We start from the raw sequence: 27,989 nt of genomic DNA, 5'->3' as shown, positions 1-27,989 counted from the left end.
CACACGTGGTGTGAATCCCAGGGCCGTCAGAAAGTATCGAAGAGGAGGCGGAGGAAGAGGAAGGGAAAGGAAGGCGAGAAGAACAACAAGCTTCAGTCGATCGTTTCTGCTCGACGAGGCGGCGGCGGCGGACGAGTGCTCTCTGCCGGCTAGACACGACCAGGAAGCGACCCCTGTTGGACTTCTGCTACCGCCACCGCTGCCTGGCACCAGGATGTAAAGATTAGGAAGTTTTGACCCCACTTTGACATCTTTGTGGACGAACCGGACGAGCGTACGAGGTAAGTAAGCACCTGAATCACTGCCGTCCATCTTGTTTGCCAGGAAATAGTTTTGTTTCTGACGCGTTGGGAAGTCTTGGAATTCCGAGCGAGGTTTGCGCGGCACCGGACTCCGCTTCCAAAACACCCCATTTAGTCTTCTTCCAAAACACTCCATTTAGTCTTCTTCTCTGGTTCTTCCAAGGCTTTTGTTGCTTCCTGGAAGTTGACATGTTCCCCAAACACTTGGAAGACTCGGGGTTGTCGACCAGGTGGAGTTTGGGGATAGTTTTTTCGGACTTTTAGGGGGAATTCTTGCTGCGTTGAATTTGACTTCCCACATTCAGGACTTGTTGTTCGAAGTTGCGAAGTATGCCGATACGTCCACATCGGGCCCGCCGATCGGCTGGAGAACACCGACGCGTTATTTGTAGGCGCCAATCGTGCTGTTTAACAAGGCTGGCTAAATGTGCTTTTATTTGGGTGGAGTGTGGCGCTGGCGGCCGTGCATATGGCAACACCGGGAATGCGTCTGGCAACATGTGGAGCTTCACACGGTGGGCCCATCCCGTTGAGCAAGTCTGCCGCACACCTCAGGGGCATTTCTACAGGAAGAAACACCTGGAAACGGAAGTAGACGTCAGCCAGGCTGGGATACGTTCGTTCTGTGACGTCAGCAAAATGTCAGTTCCTTCACCTTTACTGCTGTCAATATGGATGGGATTAGCCCCGCCCACTGCCCCCTTCCCGCTCCTCCTGATGAGTGAAAGGTGTGGTGGTCACGTGACGACAGGCTTGGTTTGTGAAAGCGCATTGAAAGGAAGCTGGGAGGTTTGTGTGCTGGCGCTCTCACGGAACACAGGAAGTGAGCGGCCAGGGGTCGGAGGTCGCCCGACTGCAGAGGCACACGCTTTCTTTCCCATGAAAAGTCGTCTTGTGTTCAGCGCGGCTGGAGATGATGCTCTGATGTTGTCTGACCCCCCCACGTGGTCGGCGGATGAAAGCAGGCGTGCCGATGGCGAGGAGGAAGTAGAAGAGTCATGTCGGCCTCGGCCTTCTCCGGCAGGACGCGGCGCAGAAGAAGCCATCAAAGCGCCGCCGCTGGCGGAGGACGAGTTGAGCCTCGCTGCTCCACGTGATGTCATGTGTGTTTGGCCGTTAGACGCTAGTTAGCGTTCAAAGGTCGTGTTTGCCTGTGACAACACGAGCAGGCGGGTCACCACCTTCATGGTCCCCCATTGGCCCCCCCTGATAGGCACCCCTCCCCCCTCCTATACTGCAAGGATACTGCTGATTCGTTTGCTGCTATTGTTTTTGTTTTTGCTGGCGATCTGTGTTGACACAGGTGCCCCCTTGATGCTAAGTGCTAATGCTAAATGCCAAACAGACAGGTGTCCCCTTGATGCTAAGTGCTAATGCTAAGTGCTAAACAGACAGGTGGCCCCTTGATGCTAAGTGCTAATGCTAAATGCCAAACAGACAGGTGTCCCCTTGATGCTAAGTGCTAATGCTAAGTGCTAAACAGACAGGTGGCCCCTTGATGCTAAGTGCTAATGCTAAATGCCAAACAGACAGGTGGCCCCTTGATGCTAAGTGCTAATGCTAAATGCCAAACAGACAGGTGGTCCCTTGATGCTAAGTGCTAATGCTAAATGACAGCCAGGTGGCCCCTTGATGCTAAGTGCTAATGCTAAATGCCAAACAGACAGGTGGCCCCTTGATGCTAAGTGCTAATGCTAAATGCCAAACAGACAGGTGGTCCCTTGATGCTAAGTGCTAATGCTAAATGACAGCCAGGTGGCCCCTTGATGCTAAGTGCTAATGCTAAATGCCAAACAGACAGGTGGCCCCTTGATGCTAAGTGCTAATGCTAAATGCCAAACAGACAGGTGGCCCCTTGATGCTAATGCTAAATGCCAAACAGACAGGTGGTCACTTGATACTAATGCTAAGTGCTAAACAGACAAGTGGACCCTTGATGCTAAGTGCTAATGCTAAATGCCAAACAGACAGGTGGCCCCTCGATGCTAACTGCTAAACAGACAGATGGCTCCTTGATGCTAAGTGCTAATGCTAAGTGCTAAACAGACAGATGGCCCTTTGATGCTAAGTGCTAAACAGGCAGATGGCCCCTGATGCTAAGTGCTAATGCTAAACAGACAGATGGCCCCCTGATGCTAAGTGCTAATGCTAAACAGACAGATGGCCCCCTGATGCTAAGTGCTAATGCTAAACAGACAGATGGCCCCCTGATGCTAAGTGCTAATGCTAAACAGACAGATGGCCCCCTGATGCTAAGTGCTAATGCTAAACAGACAGATGGCCCCCCCGATGCTAAGTGCTAATGCTAAACAGACAGATGGCTCCCCTGATGCTAAGTGCTAATGCTAAACAGACAGATGGCCCCCTGATGCTAAGTGCTAATGCTAAACAGACAGATGGCCCCCTGATGCTAAGTGCTAATGCTAAACAGACAGATGGCCCCCTGATGCTAAGTGCTAATGCTAAACAGACAGATGGCCCCCTGATGCTAAGTGCTAATGCTAAACAGACAGATGGCCCCCTGATGCTAAGTGCTAATGCTAAACAGACAGATGGCCCCCTGATGCTAAGTGCTAATGCTAAACAGACAGATGGCCCCCTGATGCTAAGTGCTAATGCTAAACAGACAGATACCCCCCCTGATGCTGGCCGTCCAAACCCGGTACCTTTTGCCAACCACTTTTCACCAGTCAGCAGAAAGTCCAAAGTCCAAAACCCGATTGAGCTTTCCCCCCAAAACTCCAAGCCATGTCCAAATAATCAGCAACCTGTGAGAGTCCGACGTGGGAGACCGGAGCCGAATAATCTTATTGGACGGCTTGCTGAGGAGGCGGGGTGCTTTTCGGGGGTAGCTGGAGTGCCGGTGTTTCCGTGGGAACGAGTGCTGCTATGAAAGGAAAGCTGAAGATGATCATGGTCCCACCTCTTAAACGGGAACCCCCCCCCCCCCCCCCCCCCAGCCCCCGTGCTGCGTGTCTGTGCTATGACGTCGTCGTTGGGTAATGGAGAACAGATTGGCCAAGCGTCCCTCCTCCTCCTCCTCATCCTCCTCCTCACGGGACATGACCATGGCTGAAAGCAAAGCTCCGCCTTCTCCCTGCTGATGAGTGTCTCTTCACTTCCTGTCAACAAGAATCTCAGCCGTATGCATTTTGTGTTCTTTCAAGTGTTCTCCTCCTCCTTCTCCCCCTCCTCCTCCTCCTCCTCCTCCGTCGGCACGATGAAACACTCCTCCTGATGATCTGCTCCACCAAACATCTCCTACCAACACATCCAACCTCTCCACCTTCTCCTCTTCCAGTTTGGCCTGGAGATGAACTAAGTATCTACCCGCCTACCCAGGTGGACCAAGTATTGGGCCACAGCTATCAATCAATCAATCAATCAATCAATCAATCAATCAATCAATCAATCAATCAATCAATCAATCAATCAATCACTAAGACCTTTTGGACTTTCTTCTCCAGAAGAATAATTGAGCAGGAGCCCCTCGGATGGCTGACCCAGCATATGTGGACATATGGAAACACTTTGGACTTTGGACTTTGGACATGTGGACCCCAATGGCCAACGTTGCCTTTGTTTCTCTCACGTCACCGAATCTGGCTGTTCCGTTCACACCTCAAACTCCCCCTTGCTGATCTACAATCATCTGAATACGCCACATAGATAGACGCCACATAGAAACCATGTAGGGGATAAATACGTCACATAGAAACATATTGGGGATAAATACGGCACATAGATACTAGATGGCACATAGATAGACGGCACATAGAAATCATGTTGGGGATAAATATGGCACATAGATAGACAGCACATAGAAACATGTTGAAGATAAATACAGCACATAGATAGACGGCACATAGAAACATATTAGGGGTAAATACGGCACATAGATAGACGCCACATAGAAATCATGTTGGGGATAAATACAGCACATAGATAGACGGCACATAGAAATAATGTTGGGGGTAAATACAGCACATAGATAAACGGCACATAGAAATCATGTTGGGGATAAATACAGCACATAGATAGACGGCACATAGAAACATATTGGGGGTAAATACGGCACATAGAAAACATGTTGAAGATAAATACGGCACATAGATAGACGGCACATAGAAACATATTGGGGATAAATACGGCACATAGAAAGATGGCACATAGAACATGTTGGGGATAAATATGGTACATAGATATATGGCACATAGAAACATATTGGGGATAAATACGGCACATAGATAGACGGCACATAGAAACATATTGGGGATAAATACGGCACATAGATAGATAGCACATAGAACATGTTGGGGATAAATATGGCACATAGATAGATGGCACATAGAAACATATTGGGGATAAATACGGCACATAGATAGGCGGCACATAGAAATCGTGTCGGGGATAAATACGCCACATAGATAGATGGCACATAGATAGACGGCACATAGAAATCATGTCGGGGATAAATACGGCACATAGAAAGATGGCACATAGAAACATTGGGGATAAATACGGCACATAGATAGACGGCACATAGAAATCATGTTGGGGATAAATATGGCACATAGATAGACGGCACATAGAAACATATTGGGGATAAATACGGCACATAGGTAGATGGCACATAGAACATGTTGGGGATAAATATGGCACATAGATATACGGCACATACATAGGCGGCACATAGAAATCATGTTGGGGATACATAAATACGGCACATAGATAGACGGCACATAGAAACATTGGGGATAAATACGGCACATAGATAGACGGCAGATAGAAATAATGTTAGGGATAAATGCGGCACATAGATAGACGGCACATAGAAACATTGGGGATAAATGCGGCACATAGATAGACGGCACATAGAAACATATTGGGATAAATACGGCACATAGATAGATGGCACATAGATAGACGGCACATAGAAATCATGTTGGGGATAAATACGGCACATAGAAAGATGGCACATAGATAGACGGCACATAGAAGTCATGTTAGGGATAAATATGGCATATAGATAGATGGCACATAGAAATCATGTTAGGGATAAATACGGCACATAGAAAGATGGCACATAGATATACGGCACATAGAAAGATGGCACACAGATATACGGCACATAGAAGTCATGTTAGGGATAAATACGGCACATAGATAGACGGCACATAGAAACATATTGGGGATAAATACGGCACATAGATAGATGGCACATAGAAACATATTGGGGATAAATACGGCACATAGAAAGATGGCACATAGATATACGGCACATAGAAATCATGTCGGGGATAAGTGGACGTCAAACAGGAAGTGTGTGTCTAACAAATTCTGATTTTGTCTTGGTTGAACGTGCATGTGGACCTGAATGTAGTCCTGGTCTGAGCCGGAGTCCCTTCTTTGTCGTCACCTTCAGGTTGCCAGGTGGCACCATTGTGTGTGTGTGTGTGTGTGTGTGTGTGTGTGGACTGCAGGATTTCAACGAAATCTTCCCTCTTGTCTTCTTTCACCAGCCTCGATGGAGCGGCGGTGGGTGTGGCCGGTCCTGGTCACCTTGGCAACGGCGTTCCTCGGCGGCTCCTGCAGAAAAATCCCAGAGTTTTCCTCCGACACGCCGATCAACAACGTGGCCCAAGACCCTCGCTCGGGGCGGCTGTACGTGGGCGCCGTCAACGCCCTTTACCAGCTGACCCCTGACCTGGTGGCCGAGGCCCGCGTCGAGACGGGGCCGCGGCGGGACAACCGGCAGTGCACGCCGCCCATCACGGAGGCGTGCGAGGACGCGGTGGACACGGACAACCACAACAAGCTGCTCCTGGTCCACGCGGCCAAGGACACGCTGGTGGTGTGCGGCAGCATCTTCAGGGGCATCTGCTCGCTGAGGAACCTCAGCGACGTGGACCACGTCATCTACTTCAGCGACAGCAAGGGCGAGAAGTCGTACGTGGTGAGCACCGAGGAGAGCGTCTCGGTGGTGGGGGTCATGTCCTACTTCACCAAGGACAGGGACAACTTCACCGTCTTCCTGGTGAGGAGAAAGAGCATCATCTCCTCAACATCTCCAAAACTCACCTTCTCGTACCATCTGCTTCCCCTGCCAGGTAGCCAAAGGCTACGGCAGCCATGACAGCACCAAGCTCATCTCCACGCGCATCCTCCGCGACTACGGCGAGTGGAACATCTTCGAGAACATCATCGACGCGTCCGCCGTGCAGGCCAACCCCTTCGTGCTGAAATACCTCCACGACTTCCGATTTGCCTTCAAGGACGGCGGCTTTGTCTACTTCCTGTTCTCGCGCACGCTGGGAATGCAGGACACCAAGAACTTCACCTTCATCTCCAGGATGTGCGAGGACGACCAGAGCTACTACTCCTACACCGAGCTGCAGCTCAACTGTAGCGCCTCAAACAAGCACAACAAAGTTCAGGTACCTCGTCTTCAGCTCCTCCAGATTCATCTCCTTCTGGCAGAAGATGGTCTTCTAGTCTCCAACCTCAAACAACAAACCCACACGATTCACGGGTGCACGAGGACCAGACCAGACCAGACGTTTTAGCACCACCTTCTCGTCTTTCTTTATTTCACAGTTCTCCTCATGTTTTCATGTGTGTCCTTTACTACTTCCTCTTCCTGTCCTCCAGGCCGCCTACGTCACAACACCAGGGGAGGTTCTGGCTCAGCATCTGAGCGGATCGGGCCAGTATGGATCAGTCTTGGCTTCCGACAAGGTTCTGTTTGTCACCTTCACTTCGGACGAGGACCCGTCCACGTCAGCCATGTGTATGTTCCTCCAAAATGGCGTCCTTGTGGTTATTTTTGAGAGGAAGGCGGCGTGTGCCCTGACAGGAAGTGTGTTGTGGATGCTAGGTATGTACCCTCTGCGCGCCATCAATACGAGACTGCTGGCCATAATTGGCGCCTGCTACAGCCACGGCGGCGTCATTGATGACAGGCCGTCCGTGTACTCGCCGTACTCCACCAAGTCGGGGGGGCTGTGCAGCAGCAACAACCAGGTGAGGGCGTTGGCGTGGCGTTTCCTCGCGTGTTGACGCGTGTGGACGTGTTGACGTGTTGACGAGCTGGTGTTTGCTCCCCGCAGCAAAACATGGTGCTGAAGTACAAGTGTGGAGCCGAGTTCCTGCCCTCGCCGCTGGCCAGCAAAGCGAACGTCGCTCTGGTCGCCGAGCCCTCGCTGGTTCGTAAGGGTCACATGACCGCCGTGGCCGTGGCCGTGGAAATGGGACACGCCGTGGCCTTCCTGGGCACCGCCAAAGGAGAGGTAGAACCCTGAACGCTAACCATGTGCTTTCCGGTCGTACAGCAAAGCACTCTGGGAAACAGGAAGTACATGATAAAGATCATCTCTGTTAAGAAAAAAAGCATGTCATCCAGCCTGTGGAGCACACAGAGACTAACGGATTGTCCGGGGCTCATAATGACCCGCCTTCCATACTAACCCTAACCCATACGTCCTTACGTCCTTAAATCCTTACATCCATACGACCTTACGTCCTTAAATCCTTACATCCATACGACCTTACGTCCTTAAATCCTTACATCCATACGTCCTTACGTCCTTAAATCCTTACATCCATATGACCTTACGTCCTTAAATCCTTACATCCATACGTCCTTACATCCATATGTACTTACGTCCTTAAATCCTTACATCCTTACATCCTTAAATTCTTATGTCCTTACATCCTTAAATTCTTATGTCCTTACGTCCATACGTCCTTACATCCTTAAATTCTTATGTCCTTACATCCTTAAATTCTTATGTCCTTACGTCCATACGTCCTTACATCCTTAAATTCTTATGTCCTTACGTCTATACGTCCTTACATCCTTAAATTCTTATGTCCTTACGTCTATACGTCCTTACATCCTTAAATTCTTATGTCCTTACGTCCATACGTCCTTACATCCATACGTCCTTACGTCCTTACATCCATATGACCTTACGTTCTTAAATCCTTACATCCATACGTCCTTACATCCTTAAATCCTTACGTCCTTACATCCTTAAATCCATACGTCCTTACATCCTTAAATCCATACGTCCTTACATCCTTAAATCCATACGTCCTTACATCCTTAAATCCATACGTCCTTACATCCTTAAATCCATACGTCCTTACATCCTTAAATCCTTACGTCCATACATCCTTAATTCCTTACGTCCATACATCCTTAAATCCATACGTCCATACATCCTTAAATCCTTACGTCCTTACATCCTTAAATCCATACGTCCTTACATCCTTAAATCCATATGTCCATACATCCTTAATTCCTTACGTCCATACATCCTTAAATCCACACGTCCTTACATCCTTAAATCCATACGTCCTTACATCCATACGTCCTTACATCATATGTACTTACGTCCTTACATCCTTAAATTCTTATGTCCTTACGTCCTTAAATCCTTACGTCCATACGTCCTTACGTCCTTAAATCCTTACATCCATACGTCCTTACGTCCTTACGTCCTTAAATCCTTACATCCATACGACCTTACGTCCATACGTCCTTACGTCCTTAAATCCTTACGTCCATACGTCCTTACGTCCTTAAATCCTTACATCCTTACATCCATATGACCTTACGTCCTTAAATCCTTACGTCCTTACGTCCTTAAATCCTTACATCCATATGACCTTACGTCCTTAAATCCTTACGTCCTTACGTCCTTAAATCCTTACATCCATATGACCTTACGTCCTTAAATCCTTACATCCATATGACCTTACGTCCTTAAATCCTTACATCCATATGACCTTACGTCCTTAAATCCTTACATCCTTACATCCATACGTCCTTACGTCCTTACATCCATACGTCCTTACATCCATGCATCCATTATGTGACAGGCGTACTCAACCGGTCACCTCCGATACGCCAAATGATGAAATGTCGGCGATGCGTTTGACTTTTGTTATGTTTTGTGCGTTCAGGTGCTGAAGCTGCACCTCTCCGCCCACCCAGAGGTTTACGGGCGGGCTTCGGGCGAGATGAGCAGCGACAAGGTCAACAAGGATCTGTTTCTGGATTCCCAGCTGCAGCACGTGTACGTCACCACTGAGAAGAAGGTGATTTATCTTCTTAGCTCTTCTTGTCTGTTCCCCTGCAGCAGCACCTTGAAGGTCAGCTTCGGTTCCTCCTTTCATCTCATCTGCACGTCCTTCTCGTGCTTCCTTTGGTGGACAGCCAACATCCGCCTACGTTGGCGCTCATTCATTTATTCTCCTTCTTTGTTTCTCATACCTGTCCCTTCTTCTTTGGGACGGCAAATCCCCGCCACAATAAAAGCCTGTATGTCTTCCTGCAGATCACTAAGGTTCCAGTCCAGTCCTGTCACCTGAAGACAGACTGCCAGTCCTGCATGGCCCTGAAGGACCCGTACTGCGGCTGGTGTGTGCTGGAGGGAAGGTAAACCCGACTTCTACCATCATCATGCACAAACTGGTGGACTTTTCATCGGCACATTTCCTTTTCCAGGTGCACCAGGAAGCAGGAGTGCAGCAGGTGGACGGAGGACAACACCTGGCTGTGGTCGCCCAATCAGCAGTGCGTGGAAATCCAGGCTTTCGACCCTCCGAACATCAGCTGCCAGAAGACACAGCAGGTACTCTTCACAGAACTTCTTGCGTTACTCACTGAGAAGGTGGAGTCTCATATTAAATACATTAAATTATTATTATTATTATTATTTGTGATGAGCTAAAACACAGAATAAAAAAAGAAAAAAGCAGAAAGAAACAAAAAAAATTTTATTTTTTTTTTTTGCAAGGTGTGACCTGTCCCATTTTGTTGAATGGTCTGTGAACGCACCATGACTACAATGCTGTATTTAGCTCATATTTGCTCCCAAATGCTAATACTATATATGCTAATACAGATGGGGAATCTTTGGGGAGCTTATTGAGTACCAATGTTAGTCCAGGCTGGTACTGGTGGACGGTGGACCTGTATTCATTTAGTGCTTTTCATTTCCTCTACTTCCTGTCTTACTTTGACACAAAACACCACACATCCGATACATTGCTATAATGTAGCGTGCAGCTAGCGTGCTGCTAATGCTATTGTTAAAAGGTTGCCAGTCTTGGGATGCTGTCTCTCCAGTCCCTTCATCTAAGGATTTATGGCTGATTCTTACCCTTCCATGATTCCGATAACATGCAACCACTTCATATCTGCTCACACGGTTCCATCCTTCACAAGCCTCGACGTTCTTTTCCAGGTGGACATCAGCATTCCCATCCTGCCCAGACTCCGACAGTCGGACAAGCTCCGCTGCCTTTTCGGCTCTTTCCCCAGCGGAGCCGTGGTGACTGGCAGCCAGGCGGTGGTCACCTGCTCCTTGCCAGACCTCGTGGATGTCCCGCCCACTCCCGACCAACAAGGTAAGCCCTAGGGGTACGTGTACTGTGTACAACCCCTAGGGGTACGTGTACTATGTATTAGCCCTAGGGGTACATGTACTATGTACTACCCCTAGGGGTACATGTACTATGTACCGCTGTTTGGAAATCACAGTTCTAAGGTAGAGAATGGTTTCATGCTTTTGTGATGCGCAATGACAGTCACTAATATACAGCGGAGTGAGACATCGCTAGGCAAGGATGGTCACAAATATACAGCGGAGTGAGACATCACTAAGCAAAAACAGTCACAAATATATAGCAGAGTGAGATATCACAACGCAAGGACAGTCACTAATATACAGCAGAGTGAGACATCACAACGCAAGGGCAGTCACAAATATACAGCGGAGTGAGACCTCCCTAGGCAATGACAGTCACTAATATACAGCGGAGTGAGACCTCCCTAGACAATGACAGTCACTAATATACAGCAGAGTGAGACATCGCTACACAAGGGCAGTCACTAATATACAGCGGAGTGAGACATCGCTACACAAGGGCAGTCACTAATATACAGCAGAGTGAGACCTCGCTAGACAATGACAGTCACTAATATACAGCGGAGTGAGACCTCGCTAGACAATGACAGTCACTAATATACAGCGGAGTGAGACATCGCTACACAAGGACAGTCACAAATATACAGCGAAGTGAGACATCACTCGGCAAGGACAGTCACAAATATACAGCGGAGTGAGACATCACTCGGCAAAGACAGGCACAAATACAGCAAAGTGAGACATCACAAGGCAAGGACAGTCACTAATATACAGCAGAGTGAGACATCACTAGACAAGTACCGTCACAAGTATACAGCAGAGTGAGACATCACATCTAGTCATGGAGCACAAAGTGAGTCCAGCTCTGATGGATTCATTCCCGATTTTATCCCGGAAGTGTTTTTCGACCCTTGTCCAACATGTCTTTGCGTCCAGACTTTGTGTCGGTCCCCGTCCAAATCGTGGTGAACGACAGGATCGTGGTGACGTCTGGAGAATATCATTTCTATAACTGTGCCGCCACGGTCAGGAAGAACCCGAACACACCGTAAGAAAGCGACCGTTACACACTGACATACATGACGCAAACAACACACCTTTTTCACGCGTGGGTGTGTCTTGCAGGTGTATTTCCTGCGTGACCAGTGAATGGGGCTGTCAGTGGAACGCTCGGGAGCACCGATGCAGCGACGCCGACGACGCTGCGGACGGAAGTCACGTCATCAAACCTCAGCAGGTTGATTCCTCCCTGACGTACAATCGGGCATGTCGTTTATTCCACGCCAGACTAATCCGTGTCCTTTTTCGCTCCCAGCCGGACCGCTGTCCTCAGTTTGAGTCTCCGGAGCCGCTGCTGATCCCTGTGGGCTTTGAGGTGCCCATCAGCTTCCACGGACGAAACCTGGACATCTACACGGTGAGGACATCTTCTTCTTCAGCAAGCGGCATGTCTCCACGTCTCTCATGTCCCCTCCTTCTGTCCAGGGCCGGAGGTTTGGGATAGGGACGGAGTTGATGAAGCAGTTGGAGGAGGAGGTCACGCAGGAGCAGCGGTCAAAGTTTAAATTCAAAGGACATGAGGTAATGGTTTAATTTCATTTGAACATGCATCAGATTCCAATTGAATGCATCCCATAATCAGTTCCCAGTTCCACATGTCCAAAAGGAGTAGGAAGAAGCAAAGCTTATTAAATCCTACCCCTCCATTTGGTACTTTTACAATCAGTAACTGTTACATTTGTTCACTTCCTGCTTTCCTAATATAGTTTAAGGTTTTTTTTTTATTTGGTTTAATTTTATTAAATTAAATTAAATTTAGTTTATTTTAGTTTAATTTCATTAAATTAAATTTAGTTTATTTTAGTTTAATTTCATTAAATTAAATTTAGTTTATTTTAGTTAAATTTAGTTTAATTTAATTTCATTAAATTAAATTTAGTTTAATTTAGTTTAATTTAATGTCATTAAATTAAATTTAGTTTATTTTAGTTTAATTTAGTTTAATTTAATGTCATTAAATTAAATTTAGTTTATTTTAGTTTAATTTCATTAAATTAAATTTAGTTTATTTTAGTTAAATTTAGTTTAATTTAATTTCATTAAATTAAATTTAGTTTAATTTAGTTTAATTTAATGTCATTAAATTAAATTTAGTTTATTTTAGTTTAATTTAGTTTAATTTAATGTCATTAAATTAAATTTAGTTTATTTTAGTTTAATTTAATTTCATTAAATTAAATTTAGTTTATTTTAGTTTCATTTAGTTTCATTAAATTAAATTTAGTTTATTTTAGTTTAATTTAATTTCATTAAATTAAATTTAGTTTATGTTAGTTTAATTTAGTTTAATTTAATTTTTATTAATTAATATTTTTTATTTTGGTCACATACCGAAGTAGGAGGTGATATGACCATCCAATGACATAATGGGTACCATATTAAGTGTCAATATAGTGATATATATATATATATATATATATATATATATATATATATATATGGATGAGCACGTTCAGGTAAAAGTACAGGAAGTACTTACATCCCCATCCTGGGGCTTTTCCTTACCCCTTCGGATCCAGGCCAGGATTGATGTATTTCACTTGAAAAACCATTTGACTATTCTGAGTATTCCTTTACTACAAAAGCTTGACGTGCGGGACTGTACTGTAGGTATTTGGGGTACTTGGAGTTAAACACTAGTGGTGCCTTCAGGTGCTCGAAAAAGAGCAATGTGCCAGCTTGTTGCTGAGGCATGATGTCCAGGCTGTTTAATTTCTTCTTATTTTCATTGGATGCAACAGCGCCCCCCTGTGGGCTGCAAGAGTTCAGACACGCGTTAAGTGTGTGTGTGTGTGTGTGTGTGTGTGTGTGTGTGTGTGTGTGTGTAGTTTTCCTACTCCAAGCAGCAGGAGGTGAACATTTCCTTCCACGTGACCGAGCGTGACACTGAGCGCAAGATTGACAGCACCCTGACAGGTTAGTGCGTCGGTCGCACACACGTGCCCGCCAAAGAGTGGTGTCCAAGCTGCGGTCTCCTGCAGTGCTGGTGTACAACTGCTCGGTGGGGAGGGAGGACTGCAGCCTGTGCAAACATGCCGATGCCAAGTACCAGTGCGTGTGGTGCGCCGCCTCACAGGCCTGCGTGTATCGACGACTGTGCTCCACGCCGCAGCCGGAGCTTTGCCCCGCCCCCAAGATCACTGATGTAAGATGTTTGTTGTGGTCTCCACGGGAACGTAGTGACGGGCCTGAAGTATGCTAACAAGTGTGTATTATTGATGTTTGGTCATGTGATCCCCGCAGATCATCCCGCGCTTCGGCCCGCTCAACGGCCGCATCTCCGTGACCATCAGAGGCTCCAACATGGGCATCAAGAAGGAAGACATTAAGAGGATCCGTGTGGCGGGTGTGGAGTGTGACCACCAGCAGGACCAGTACTCCGTCTCCACAAGGTCACTTGCTCAGCTTGGCTTTTTTTCCTTGGAATAAAGGCCAATTCCTGCACGGTGGTCGAGTGTTTAGCGCACAGACCTCACAGCTAGGAGACCTGAGTTCAATCCCACCTTCGGCATTCTCTGTGTGGAGTTTGAATATTCTCCGGGTACTCCGGTGTCCTCCCCCATTCCAAAAACATGCTAGGTTAATTAGCGACTCCAAATTGTCCATAGGTATGAATGTGAGTGTGAATGGTTGTTTGTCTATATGTGCCCTGTGATTGGCTGGCTCGCCCGAAGAATGGTCGTTTGTCTATATGTGCCCTGTGATTGGCTGGCTTGCCTGAAGAATGGTTGTTTGTCTACGTATATGTGATCTCTGATTGGCTGGCTCGCCCGAAGAATGGTTGTTTGTCTACATATATGTGCTCTGTGATTGGCTGGCTCGCCCGAAGAATGGTTGTTTGTCTACGTATATGTGATCTCTGATTGGCTGGCTCGCCTGAAGAATGGTTGTTTGTCTACGTATATGTGCTCTGTGATTGGCTGGCTCGCCCGAAGAATGGTTGTTTGTCTATGTATATGTGATCGCTGATTGGCTGGCTCGCCCGAAGAATGGTTGTTTGTCTACATATATGTGCTCTGTGATTGGCTGGCTCGCCCGAAGAATGGTTGTTTGTCTATGTATATGTGATCGCTGATTGGCTGGCTCGCCCGAAGAATGGTTGTTTGTCTATATGTGCTCTGTGATTGGCTGGCTCGCCCGAAGAACGGTTGTTTGTCTACATATATGTGCCCTGTGATTGGCTGGCTCGCCCGAAGAATGGTCGTTTGTCTATATGTCCCCTGTGATTGGCTGGCTCGCCCGAAGAATGGTTGTTTGTCTATGTATATGTGCTCTGTGATTGGCTGGCTCGCCCGAAGAATGGTTGTTTGTCTATATGTGCCCTGTGATTGGCTGGCTTGCCCGAAGAATGGTTGTTTGTCTATGTATATGTGATCGCTGATTGGCTGGCTCGCCCGAAGAATGGTTGTTTGTCTACGTATATGTGCTCTGTGATTGGCTGGCTCGCCTGAAGAATGGTTGTTTGTCTATGTATATGTGCTCTGTGATTGGCTGGCTCGCCCGAAGAACGGTTGTTTGTCTACATATATGTGCCCTGTGATTGGCTGGCTCGCCCGAAGAATGGTCGTTTGTCTATATGTCCCCTGTGATTGGCTGGCTCGCCCGAAGAATGGTTGTTTGTCTATGTATATTTGCTCTCTGATTGGCTGGCTCGCCCGAAGAATGGTTGTTTGTCTATATGTGCCCTGTGATTGGCTGGCTCGCCCGAAGAATGGTTGTTTGTCTATATGTGCCCTGTGATTGGCTGGCTCGCCCGAAGAATGGTTGTTTGTCTACATATATGTGCTCTGTGATTGGCTGGCTCGCCTGAAGAATGGTTGTTTGTCTATATGTGCCCTGTGATTGGCTGGCTCGCCTGAAGAATGGTTGTTTGTCTACGTATATGTGATCTCTGATTGGCTGGCTCGCCCGAAGAATGGTTGTTTGTCTACGTATATGTGATCTCTGATTGGCTGGCTCGCCTGAAGAATGGTTGTTTGTCTACGTATATGTGCTCTGTGATTGGCTGGCTCGCCCGAAGAATGGTTGTTTGTCTATATGTGCCCTGTGATTGGCTGGCTCGCCCGAAGAATGGTTGTTTGTCTATATGTGCCCTGTGATTGTCCTAGCTAACACGCAACTGTGTTTTGTTTTTTTTTTTTCCAGTGTGGTGTGTGAGATCGGCCCCGCTAAGCGAACGCCGCCCTCTGACCTCCCATTGGAGCCAACCAACAGCGGCGTGGTGGAAGTGGAGGTGGAGGGGGGGCGAAGCGGAAGCTCCACGGTGCTTTTTACCTATCGGGTATGTCAGTCATCGCTTTGCTTTTTATTCGTGGAAATTGAAGCGTGGCGTAGTGTTTTTCCCAAGTCGACTTCCTGTGTTGACATGCGGTTTTTGGCAGACCTAAACAGAAAGAGATGAGGACATCTCTAATACTAGTATCTAATACTATCTAATAGTATCTAATACTATCTAATAGTATCTAATACAAGAACGCAGATAGATTGCAGTCCTGCTGGAAAATCTAAGGAAAAGTCTTGTTCAGGACCCCAAACCTGAGAGCGTGCACCCGGGGAAGGGTCCCGCCGCCGGGGGAACCGTCATCACCATCAGCGGCGAGGACCTGGACACGGCCACCAAAGAGGACGTGACGGTGGCAGTGGGCGGAGTTCCCTGTGAAGTGTGAGTCTTCTGCTGCTCACAGCGCCACGAAAAATACCGCTTGGTTTGACCACCTCCGTGTTTGGACAGGCTCTCCTTCGGCCAGCAGATTACCTGTGAGACGGACCGGTATCGGGGGCAGAAGGTTCCCTCGGACCTGCTGACGGTGAAGGTCAACTACGGGAAAAACACCAGCAAGGAGGTGGCTGCTGCCTTCCAGTACGCAGAGAACCCGAAGATCTCGGATTACTCCCCGAAGTCCAGCTTTGTGTGGTGAGCGCTCGCGACGCAAACATCTGATGAGGGCCTCGGTTCCTAACGCTGGTCTGCGTAGCGGCGGGCGGAGGATTGTGGTGACGGGAAGCAGTTTTGACCTGATCCAGAGGGCCGCCGTGAAGGTGGTGCCCGTCTTTGACGACTTCTCAACAGACGTGTCGCCTGTGGAGGTAACGGTGGCTGTTGCTATGGCGACGGCCAGCACGGGAACGCAACTTGTGGCTCGTCAGTTTGTGCAGGAGGCCCTGAGCAAGAACGACACCGTGCTGCAGTTCTCCTCGCCGGCGGCCAACTGGAGCGACAGCCGCTCCCTGCGTACCTTCCTGCACCTGGACAACGTCGTGGAGGAGCTGAGGGCCTTCGCGTACCACCCCGACCCCACCTTCAAACCTCTGTCCAAGAACGTGATCACAGAGACCAGCGTCATCATCGTCACTGTGAGCGTCACCCTCGCACGCCGCCTCGCTCGCTCGCTCGTCACTCACACTCTTCTTCTGTCCTTCCTGTTTCTGCAGGGGCGTGGCTTCTCCAAGGCCATGACGGCCAAGGAGGCGCAGGCTTTTGTTGGAGACGCTTCCTGTCATGTTAGCATACTTCAGGTAAAAACTTCATCCAGTTGGTGCATGTGTGTACTGTGTACTGTATGTATGGATTAATCCTAGTGGTAGTACATGTATGTACAGTATACTGTATGTATGGAATAATCCTAGTGGTAGTGCATGTATGTACTGTATACTGTATGTATGGATTAATCCTAGTGGTAGTACATGTATGTACAGTATACTGTATGTATGGATTTATCCTAGTGGTAGTACATGTATGTATGGATTAATCCTAGTGGTAGTACATATATGTACAGTGTACTGTATGTATGGATTAATCCTAGTGGTAGTACATGTGTGTACTGTATACTGTATGTGTGGATTAATCCTAGTGCTAGTACATATATGTATGGATTAATCCTAGTGGTAGTACATGGGTGTACTGTATACTGTATGTGTGGATTAATCCTAGTGGTAGTACATGTGTATAGTATACTGTATGTGTGGATTAATCCCAGTGGTAGTACATGTATGTATGGATTAATCCTAGTGGTAGTACGTGTGTGTACAGTATACTGTATGTATGGATTAATCCTAGTGGTAGTACGTGTGTGTACAGTATACTGTATGTATGGATTAATCGTAGTGGTAGTACGTGTGTGTACAGTATACTGTATGTATGGATTAATCCCGGTGGTAGTACGTGTGTGTACAGTATAGTGTATGTATGGATTAATCCCGGTGGTAGTACATGTGTACAGTACTATAGTGTATGTATGGATTAATCCCGGTGGTAATACATGTGTATGTATGGATTAATCCCGGTGGTAGAAACATGTGTACAGTATACTGTATGTATGGATTAATCCCAACGGTAGTACATGTGTACTGTATACTGTATGTATGGATTAATCCCAATGGTAGTACATGTGTACTGTATGTATGGATTAATCCTAGTGGTAGTACATGTATGTATGGATTAATCCCAATGGTAGTACATGTGTGTCAAGTATACTCTATGTATGGATTAATCCCGGTGGTAGTACATGTATGTATGGATTAATCCTAGTGGTACATAGTTGAAAGGAGGCGGGGTCACACCTGTGATGTCATGACTGTCCCCCGTGTCCCCGATCAGGATGACAAGTTGATCCTGGATGCACCGTTGTCTCCGCCCCGAGCTCGATCCAAACGCCAGCGCAGAGACGCCAGCCAAGAGCCGCTGGAGCTCGTGGTAAATACAGATCTTCTTGATCTTCTTGATCTTCTCGCATGAATGAAACAATGACGGTGGAGGAGGTGATGGAGGTGATGGATGACTGTGCTGGTCCTCATCCAATGTCCTCCATCTATCGCATCATCATAGCATCATCATAGCATCATCATTGCATCATCATTGCATCATCATTGCATCATCATTGCATCATCATTGCATCATCATAGCATCATCATTGCATCATCATAGCATCATCATAGCATCATCATAGCATCATCATAGCATCATCATAGCATCATGGCGTCTGTGTCCGTGTTTGTGTTGGTCCACGTCAGGTGAAGTTTGGCCACGGAGAGTGGGTGGTTGGTTCCGTGTACTACGCCGGGAAGGACGACATCCCTCTCGCCATCATCATCCCGGCCGTGGTAGTACCCATGCTGCTGTTCATCGCCGTGTCGGTGTACTGCTACAGGTGGGGGCGGGGCCGGGACCGGGGGTCAGTTGTGTTCGTGTTTTGAGCTGCAAGCGTTCTTCTTCTCTGCAGGAGAAAGAGTCGTCAGGCTGAGCGCGAGTACGAGAAGGTGAAACATCAGCTGGAGAACCTGGAGGAGAGCGTGAGGGATCGCTGCAAGAAGGAGTTCACGGGTGAGAGCGGCGTTTTGTGATCATGTGACCATGTGACCCTCGCACAGCGCCTCATCACGTGTGTTGTTTCAATAAGACCTGATGATCGAGATGGAGGACCACACCAGCGACCTGAGCGAAGCACGCATCCCCTTCCTGGACTACAAAACCTACACCGACCGGAACTTCTTCCTGCCGTCGAAGGACGGCGTGAACGACGCCATGATCACAGGCCGGATCCAGGTCCCGGAGTCCCGCCGGGCCATCGTGGCTCAGGCCCTCAACCAGTTTTCCAACCTGCTCAACAGCAAGACCTTCCTCATCAACGTGAGGGCGGAGCTCCACGTGCTTCTTGTCTCCTGGAAAAATGGCCACCTCATCGTTTTACGCTTTTTTTTTCTTCTTCTTCTTCTTCTTCCTCAAGTTCATCCACACGCTGGAGAGCCGGCCCGACTTCAACGCGCGCGCCCGCGGTTATTTCGCCTCGCTGTTGACGGTGGCGCTGCACGGCAAGCTGGAGTACTACACCGACATCACCAGGACGCTGCTGCTGGAGCTCATGGACGAGCACGTCACCAACAAGAACCCCAAGCTCATGCTCAGGAGGTTAGCCACGCCCTCTCCCCACACCACGCCCCCTTGATGGACGCCATCTTTGTTTTCCTTCCTGCAGGTCGGAGACTGTCGTGGAGAGGATGTTGTGTAACTGGATGTCCATCTGCCTCTACCAGTTCCTCAGGGTGACGCTCACGCACACACACACACACGCACACACACACAGCAGAGCGGCGTTCCCTAGACGAGCGTGCGTGGCGTTTTGCAGGACAGCGCCGGGGAGCCGCTCTACAAACTCTTCAAGGCGCTGAAGCATCAGGTGGAGAAAGGTCCAGTGGACGCCAAAGTGAAGAAGGCCAAATACACGCTCAACGACACGGGACTGCTGGGAGACGATGTGGAATATCGCGTCCTGGTCAGTCCGCACACAGGGAATACTTTCACAATAAAAGCACGGCGCATCGCTTTTTGTGTGTGAGTGACGGCGGGTTTGCCATCAGACCCTGCAGGTGTTGGTGCACGGGGAGGGGCCGGATGTGACCCCCGTCAAGGTGCTCAACTGTGACACCATCTCCCAGGTGACGTTCACTTTTTTCCAACGTTCCATCTTCTGTTGGTGTTTCATGTTTGACTCCATGGTGATTGTCCCGCCCCGCAGGTGAAGGAGAAGATCATTGATCAGGTCTACAGGAATCTGCCCTACTCGCACAGACCGAAGGTGGAGAGCGTGGCGCTCGGTAAAATATTATTTTGATTTATGAATGGAATATTTTGGTTGTTGGAACACTGTTTACCACCTTGTAAATGCGACATTCCGTAGCCGTGCCTGACTACGCCATTCCGTATCTGTGGATTAGTATGCCATTCCGTATCTGTGGATTAGTACGTCATTCCGTAGTCGTGCATTAGTACGTCATTCCGTAGCCGTGCATTACTATGTCATTCCGTAGCTGTGCACTACTGCATCATTCCGTTGCCGTGCATTAGTACGTCATTCCGTAGCCGTGCAGTAGTACGTCATTCCGTAGCCGTGCATGAGTACGTCATTCCGTAGCCGTGCATTAGTACGTCATTCCGCATCCGTGCACTACTGCGTCATTCCGCATCCGTGCACTGCTGCGGCATTCCGCGTCGGTGCAGTAGTACGCCATTCCGTAGCCGTGCAGTAGTACGTCATTCCGTAGTCGTGCATTAGTACGTCATTCCGTAGTCGTGCACTACTGCGTCATTCCGTAGCCGTGCATGAGTACGTCATTCCGTAGCCGTGCATTAGTACGTCATTCCGTAGTCGCGCATTAGTACGTTATTCCGTAGTCGTGCATTAGTACGTCATTCCGTAGTCGTGCATTAGTACGTCATTCCGTAGTCGCACACTACTGCGTCATTCCGTAGCCGTGCACTACTGCGTCATTCCGTAGCCGTGCACTACTGCGTCATTCCGTTGCCGTGCAGTAGTACGTCATTCCGTTGCCGTGCAGTAGTACGTCATTCCGTTGCCGTGCAGTAGTACGTCATTCCGTTGCCGTGCAGTAGTACGTCATTCCGTTGCCGTGCAGTAGTACGTCATTCCGTTGCCGTGCAGTAGTACGTCATTCCGTAGCCGTGCATTAGTGCGTCATTCCGTAGTCGTGCATTAGTACGTCATTCTGTAGCCGTGCAGTAGTACGTCATTCCGTAGCCGTGCAGTAGTACGTCATTCCGTAGCCGTGCAGTAGTACGTCATTCCGTAGCCGTGCAGTAGTACGCCATTCCGTAGCCGTGCAGTAGTACGCCATTCCGTAGCCGTGCATTAGTATGTCATTCCGTAGCCGTGCATTAGTACGTCATTCCGCGTCCGTGCACTACTGCGTCATTCCGTGTCCGTCCATTAGTGCGTCATTCCGTGTCCGTCCATTAGTGCGTCATTCCGCAGCCGTGCATTAGTACGTCATTCCGTGTCTGTCCATTAGTGCGTCATTCCGTGTCTGTCCATTAGTATGTCATTCCGTGTCCGTCCATTAGTGCGTCATTCCGTGTCCGTCCATTAGTATGTCATTCCGTGTCCGTCCATTAGTGCGTCATTCCGTGTCCGTCCATTAGTGCGTCATTCCGTGTCCGTCCATTAGTGCGTCATTCCGTGTCCGTCCATTAGTGCGTCATTCCGTGTCCGTCCATTAGTGCGTCATTCCGTGTCCGTCCATTGGTATGTCATTCCGTGTCCGTCCATTGGTATGTCATTCCGTGTCCGTCCATTAGTATGTCATTCCGTAGCCGTGCGCTCGGGCGTCATTCCGCAAGCCGTGCGCTCGGGCGTCATTCCGCAAGCCGTGCGAGCCAAAAGCGAAAGTAAATGATGGATTTATGATTGATGGACGCTTGATAGACCTTGTATACGTACTTGATGATGACATGATTAGAGCCCTCTCGACACAAAATAACACCCCTATGTCTACCTTTCCACTCCTTTACCCAATACAGTAAACATAAATGAGACACTAGTCATAAAGACGACAGTCATCGGTCATCTCGACTCACACGTGGGCATCGGATACCGTATCTTACGGCGTCTTTGAATGCATCTTCTGAATGCCATACATTTAGCCATGTTATGCTTAAACACAAAGACGCTAACAATGATAGCGATATCATAGAAAGATGGCATCATCGCAGTAGGCCGCGTTCAAGCACGGAAGGGGATGATTTATTTGCCATAAAGTGTGGTGGGGTGAAGCAGGAAGTGATGAGCGCTGACAGGAAGTCACTGCTTCTGCTTGAGACAGAATGGCGTCCCGGCTCCACGGGTCAGATTCTGTCCGACGTGGACCTGACGTCGCAGAAAGAAGGACGCTGGAAGCGACTCAACACTTTGGCGCATTACAACGTAAATATCATCACGAGCATCATGTCACCGCCCACTTGTGATGTCACGGCATCATGTGACTCTGTCTGCTGGGACAGGTGCGGGACAACGCCACGCTGGTTCTGTCCAAAGTGTTGCACTCGCAGTCCTTCCATCAGCACCAGGACAGCTATGAAGAGCGTAGGCGCACACACACACACACACGCACATGCACACGCACACGTAGATGATGCAATGGGGTGTGGTTGCTAGGTAACGCCCTGCTGGAGGACGACAACACCTTCCACCTGGTGAGACCAGCAGACGAGCTGGATGAGGTCAAGTCCAAACGAGGCAGCATGAAGGACAAGTCCATGACCAAAGCCATCACAGAGATCTACCTGACCAGGCTGCTGTCTGTCAAGGTGCTGCTCCGCCCCCCGTGTCCCACCATGTGTCCCTCCCCCCGTGTCCCGCCATGTGTCTGTCCCGCCATGTGTCTGTCCCGCCATGTGTCTGTCCCGTGTCCCTCCATGAGTCCCGCCCCTGTGTCCTCCCATGTGTCCCTCTCGGGCCCCGTGTCCCTCCATGTGTCTGTCCCACCCCCCGTGTCCCTCCATGTGTCTGTCCCACCCCCCGTGTCCCACCATCTGTCTGTCCCTCCTCCCCGTATCCCGCCCCCTCATATTCCGCCATGTGTCCCTCCCCCCCGTGTCCCGCCCCCTCATATTCCGTCATGTGTCCCTCCCGCCATGTGTCTGTCCCGCCTGCCATGTGTCTGTCCCGCCCCCCGTGTCTCACCATGTGTCTGTCCTGCCCCCCCGTGACCCACCATCTATCTGTCCCGCCATGTGTCCTGGCCCCCGTGTCTGTCCCGCCCCCCGTGTTCCACCATGTGTCTGTCCAGCCATGTGTCCCGCCCCCCTTGTCCCACCATGTGTCCTGGCCCCTGTGTCTGTCCCGTGTCCCTCCATGAGTCCCGCCCCTGTGTCCTCCCATGTGTCCCTCCCGGGCCCCGTGTCCCTCCATGTGTCTGTCCCACCATCTGTCTGTCCCTCCGCCCCGTGTCCCGCCCCCTCATATTCCGCCATGTGTCCCTCCCCCCCGTGTCCCGCCCCCTCATATTCCGTCATGTGTCCCTCCCTCCATGTGTCCTGGCCCGTGTCCCGTCCGTCTTCCGCCATGTGTCCCTCCCGCCATGTGTCTGTCCCGCCTGCCATGTGTCTGTCCCGCCCCCCGTGTCCCTCCATGTGTCTGTCCCACCCCCCGTGTCCCTCCATGTGTCTGTCCCACCCCCCGTGTCCCACCATCTGTCTGTCCCTCCGCCCCGTGTCCCTCCCTCCATGTGTCCTGGCCCGTGTCCCGCCCCTGTCTTCCGCCATGTGTCTGTCCCTCCCGCCATGTGTCTGTCCCTCCCGCCATGTGTCTGTCCCGCCTGCCATGTGTCTGTCCCGCCCCCCGTGTCCCACCATGTGTCTGTCCTGCCCCCCCCGTGACCCACCATTTATCTGTCCCGCCATGTGTCCTGTCCCCCTTGTCCCACCATGTGTCCTGGCCCCCGTGTCTGTCCCACCCCCCGTGTTCCACCATGTGTCTGTCCCGTCCCCCTTGTCCCACCATGTGTCCTGGCCCCTGTGTCTGTCCTGCCATGTGTCTGTCCCGCCCCCCGTGTCCCATCATGTGTCTGTCCCGCCATGTCTCCCTCCCCCTGTGTCCTGCCATCTGTCTGTCCCGCCCTCCGTGTCCTGCCCCCCATGTGTCCCTCTCCGTGTCCCGGCCCCTGTGTTCCCGCCATGTGTCCCTCCCGCCATGTGTCCCTCCCGCCATGTGTCCCTCCCGCCATGTGTCCCGGCCCCTGTGTTCCCGCCATGTGTCCTTCCATGCGTCCCATCCCCCGCCATGTGTCCACCGACAACCCCCACCCCCCGTGTCCCGCCATGTTTCAGTGCAGTGTGTGTGTGTGTGTCTTCAGGGGACACTGCAGCAGTTTGTGGACGACTTCTTCCGCAGCGTGCTGTGCTCGAGCGCCACCGTCCCCCCCGCCGTCAAATACTTTTTCGACTTTTTGGACGAGCAGGCGCTGAAACACGACAACGTGGACGAGGAGACGCTGCACATCTGGAAGACAAATAGGTGACGTCCACCAGATTGTCTTATCTTAGGATTTAACAATCCTAATCCTAATCCCAATCCCGCCCCCCCCCCCAGTTTGCCACTTCGCTTTTGGGTGAACATCCTGAGGAACCCTCATTTCATCTTCGACGTGCACGTGACGGAGGTGGTGGACGCGTCCCTGCACGTCATCGCTCAGACCTTCATGGACGCCTGCACCAAGACCGAGCACAAACTCAGCCGGGTCCGTACGCCCACCGGTCCGGCCGCCCACCGGTCCGGCCGCCCACCATCTCTCTGGCGTCCCACGTCTCACCTGTCCTTCTTTTGTCCTGGCAGGAGTCCCCCAGCAACAAGCTGCTCTACGCTAAGGAGATCTCCACCTACAAGAAGATGGTGGACGAGTGAGTGCATCCCTAACACACACACACACACACACACACACACACACACACACACACACTAATATGTGTCTTCATCTGCAGTTACTACAAAGGTATCAGACAGATGGTTCCTGTCAGTGACCAGGATATGAACACTCACCTGGCTGAGGTGTCCAGGGTATGTGCATGTGTGTGTGTGTGTGCATGTGCACGTGCATGTGTGTACTGACTGTGTGTGTGTGTGTGTGTGTGTGTGTGTGTGTGTGTGTGCAGCAACACACGGACAAGTTGAGCAGTCAGCTGGCGTTGCACCAACTCTACCAGTACGCCAGCAAGTACTACGATGCCGTGAGTTTCTACCAGCACTTCACATCATCCACCAGCAGAGGGCGACAGGCTGCTTCTTACCTGCTGAACATGTTGGCTTCATCCCTTCTAACATCTCTAATATCTCTTCATAAGGAACCATAACACAGGGCTATGTTTGCTTACTTAGTGGGGTAGTTACGTTTGGTTAGTTGGTTAGTTACATCTGGTTAGTTACGTTTGGTCATTTGGCCAGGTACATTTGGTTAGTTGGTTAGCTACATTTGGTTAGTTGGTTAGTTACGTTTTGTCATTTGGCCAGGTATGTATGGTTAGTTATGTTTGGTTAGTTGGCCAGGTACGTACGGTTAGTTGGTTAGCTACATTTGGTTACTTGGTTAGCTACATTTGGTTAGTTGGTTAGCTACATTTGGTTAGTTGGCCAGGTACATTTGGTTAGTTGGTTAGTTACATTTGGTTATTTGGCCAGGTACATATGGTTAGTTATGTTTGGTTATTTGGCCAGGTACGTACGGTTAGTTGGTTAGTTACGTTTGGTCATTTGGCCAGGTACATTTGGTTAGTTGGTTAGCTACATTTGGTTAGTTGGCCAGGTACATATGGTTAGTTGGTTAGCTACATTTGGTTAGTTGGTTAGCTACATTTGGTTAGTTGGCCAGGTACATATGGTTAGTTGGTTAGTTACGTTTGGTCATTTGGCCAGGTACATTTGGTTAGTTGGTTAGCTACATTTGGTTAGTTGGTTAGTTATGTTTTGTCATTTGGCCAGGTACATTTGGTTAGTTGGTTAGCTACATTTGGTTAGTTGGTTAGTTATGTTTTGTAATTTGGCCAGGTACATTTGGTTAGTTGGTTAGTTACATTTGGTTATTTGGCCAGGTACATATGGTTAGTTACGTTTGGTTATTTGGCCAGGTATGTATGGTTAGTTATGTTTGGTTAGTTGGCCAGGTACGTACGGTTAGTTGGTTAGTTACGTTTGGTCATTTGGCCAGGTACATTTGGTTAGTTGGTTAGCTACATTTGGTTAGTTGGTTAGCTACATTTGGTTAGTTGGCCAGGTACATTTGGTTAGTTGGTTAGCTACATTTGGTTAGTTGGTTAGCTACATTTGGTTAGTTGGCCAGGTACATTTGGTTAGTTGGTTAGCTACATTTGGTTAGTTGGTTAGCTACATTTGGTTAGTTGGCCAGGTACATTTGGTTAGTTGGTTAGCTACATTTGGTTAGTTGGTTAGCTACATTTGGTTAGTTGATTAGCTACATTTGGTTAATTGGTTAGTTACGGTTGGTTATTTGGCCAAGTACATATGGTCAGTTGGTTAGTTATGGTTGGTTATTTGGCCAAGTACATATGGTTAGTTACATTTGGTTATTTGACCAGGTACGTACGGTTAGTTGGGTAGTTATGTTTGGTTATTTGGTCAGGTACGTATGGTTTGTTACGTTTGGCTAGCTGGTTAGATTTGTTTACATTTGGCATGTACCCAAGGAAATGGAGCAGCCTGCACTATTGAGTAGAATGTAAATAATAACTGTAAATAACACTCCATGGGGCCAAAGGTCAGGAGTGGCAGCAAGGGAAGGTAAAAGTGGGAAAAGAAGGTACAGGAAGTCCCCATGAAAACGTTCCATCCAGGCCTGACGTCGGGTACCTGATGTGCTTTCCCGTGTGATTGATTGCGTGTAAAAGGAGTTTTGATGACGTTCTACTTCATGTCGATCAGATCATCCAGTCTCTGGACCAAGACCCGGCCGCCCAGAGCAAGCAGCTGACGCTCCGCCTCCAGCAGATCGCTGCCGCCCTGGAGAACAAAGTCACCGACCTTTGACCTGACGGGAGTTGGGCGGGAGTCAGATGAGAGTCAGAAGGGAGGCGTGGCTTCAGCCAACGACGGAAGCCATTTTGGATTACCATGCTGGACGAGAGGCGAGTTACCTTTTTGACCTGCGGTACGGAGATCAGACCAATGGGGGGGGGGGGGGCGCTTTATGGACCACCACTAAGGTTGCTTTTATTTTCTTAGCAGTGCAACGTGCACGAGGCCTTCAGAGTAAAAGTCAGCCAAATGAAGGAAGATGTCAGCTGTTATGAAATCATACTTTTGTCTTTTAATACGCTGACAAAGACCACTTCACGTGCACTATGTGCTCCTTCGCTTCACGTGCACTATGTGCTCCTTTTCTAACCCTGTGTGGTACCTTTTTTTTTTTTTAAACTATATTGAAATGTGAAGCTTTATTTTTTTCACTTGTTATATATGCAACATTATAGAAAATGGATGGATATCAGATATATTGTATATGGATGGATGAATGATATCAGATATAATGTATATGAATGGATGGGTATCAGATATAATGTAGTGTACACGTACCACGTTTATGCATACAAAGGCCTTCAGAAGGTCCACTTTGTTTTGCGTCGAATGAGATGTTTGCGCCACGGAGTGCCTCGCAGAAGCTAAAGCTTAGCACCACTGGGGTCATGTGACCTGGGTCATGTGATCAGCTCTTGAACGTGCTGGAAAGTTGTTTGTGTACGTTTTCAAAGAATGTGAAGAAGCAGCGGTACGTTCTAGAAGGATCTTCTTGTGGATGGCTGGACTTTGGACGCAGCTGCACTTGGACTGTCCCAAATAGAAATGTCCCATTAAACACGTTTACACTAAAAAAAAAAAAGTGAAGGTGGTTT

At 49.0% G+C, this 27,989-nt stretch overlaps 1 protein-coding gene across 2 annotated transcripts; it reads left to right on the top strand.

Moving 5' to 3' along the window:
- Positions 1–17: 17 nt before the first annotated feature.
- LOC131132193 (plexin-B2-like) lies at positions 18–27,986 on the top strand. 2 transcript variants are annotated; one of them, XR_009130322.1, is made up of 42 exons: positions 18–281; positions 5,825–6,339; positions 6,413–6,739; positions 6,954–7,092; positions 7,180–7,325; positions 7,412–7,591; positions 9,273–9,407; positions 9,647–9,747; positions 9,817–9,943; positions 10,559–10,721; positions 11,678–11,789; positions 11,867–11,978; positions 12,057–12,158; positions 12,227–12,322; positions 13,630–13,717; positions 13,783–13,946; positions 14,045–14,193; positions 15,947–16,082; positions 16,327–16,463; positions 16,533–16,715; positions 16,777–16,888; positions 16,949–17,155; positions 17,234–17,317; positions 18,399–18,494; positions 18,812–18,948; positions 19,021–19,121; positions 19,198–19,427; positions 19,525–19,706; positions 19,774–19,840; positions 19,924–20,070; positions 20,156–20,233; positions 20,314–20,392; positions 22,415–22,515; positions 22,593–22,674; positions 22,747–22,898; positions 24,446–24,606; positions 24,682–24,829; positions 24,925–24,989; positions 25,071–25,146; positions 25,242–25,316; positions 27,022–27,247; positions 27,322–27,986. XR_009130322.1 is itself a non-coding variant. In XM_058077587.1 (41 exons), exons 2-41 carry the CDS (start codon positions 5,830–5,832, stop codon positions 27,124–27,126), a joined length of 5,592 nt encoding a protein of 1,863 aa, XP_057933570.1. In that variant the 5' UTR covers positions 18–281; positions 5,825–5,829; the 3' UTR covers positions 27,127–27,986. The 2 variants fall into 2 exon arrangements, 1 of the variants encoding a protein (XP_057933570.1); XM_058077587.1 differs by having other exon boundaries at positions 27,022–27,986.
- Positions 27,987–27,989: the final 3 nt, after the last annotated feature.

Source organism: Doryrhamphus excisus, chromosome 7, assembly GCF_030265055.1.
Source record: "Doryrhamphus excisus isolate RoL2022-K1 chromosome 7, RoL_Dexc_1.0, whole genome shotgun sequence".
NCBI classification, from domain to species: domain Eukaryota; kingdom Metazoa; phylum Chordata; class Actinopteri; order Syngnathiformes; family Syngnathidae; genus Doryrhamphus; species Doryrhamphus excisus.
Note: the sequence above shows the minus strand (reverse complement) of the source record. Positions and strands in the feature narration are given on the sequence as shown.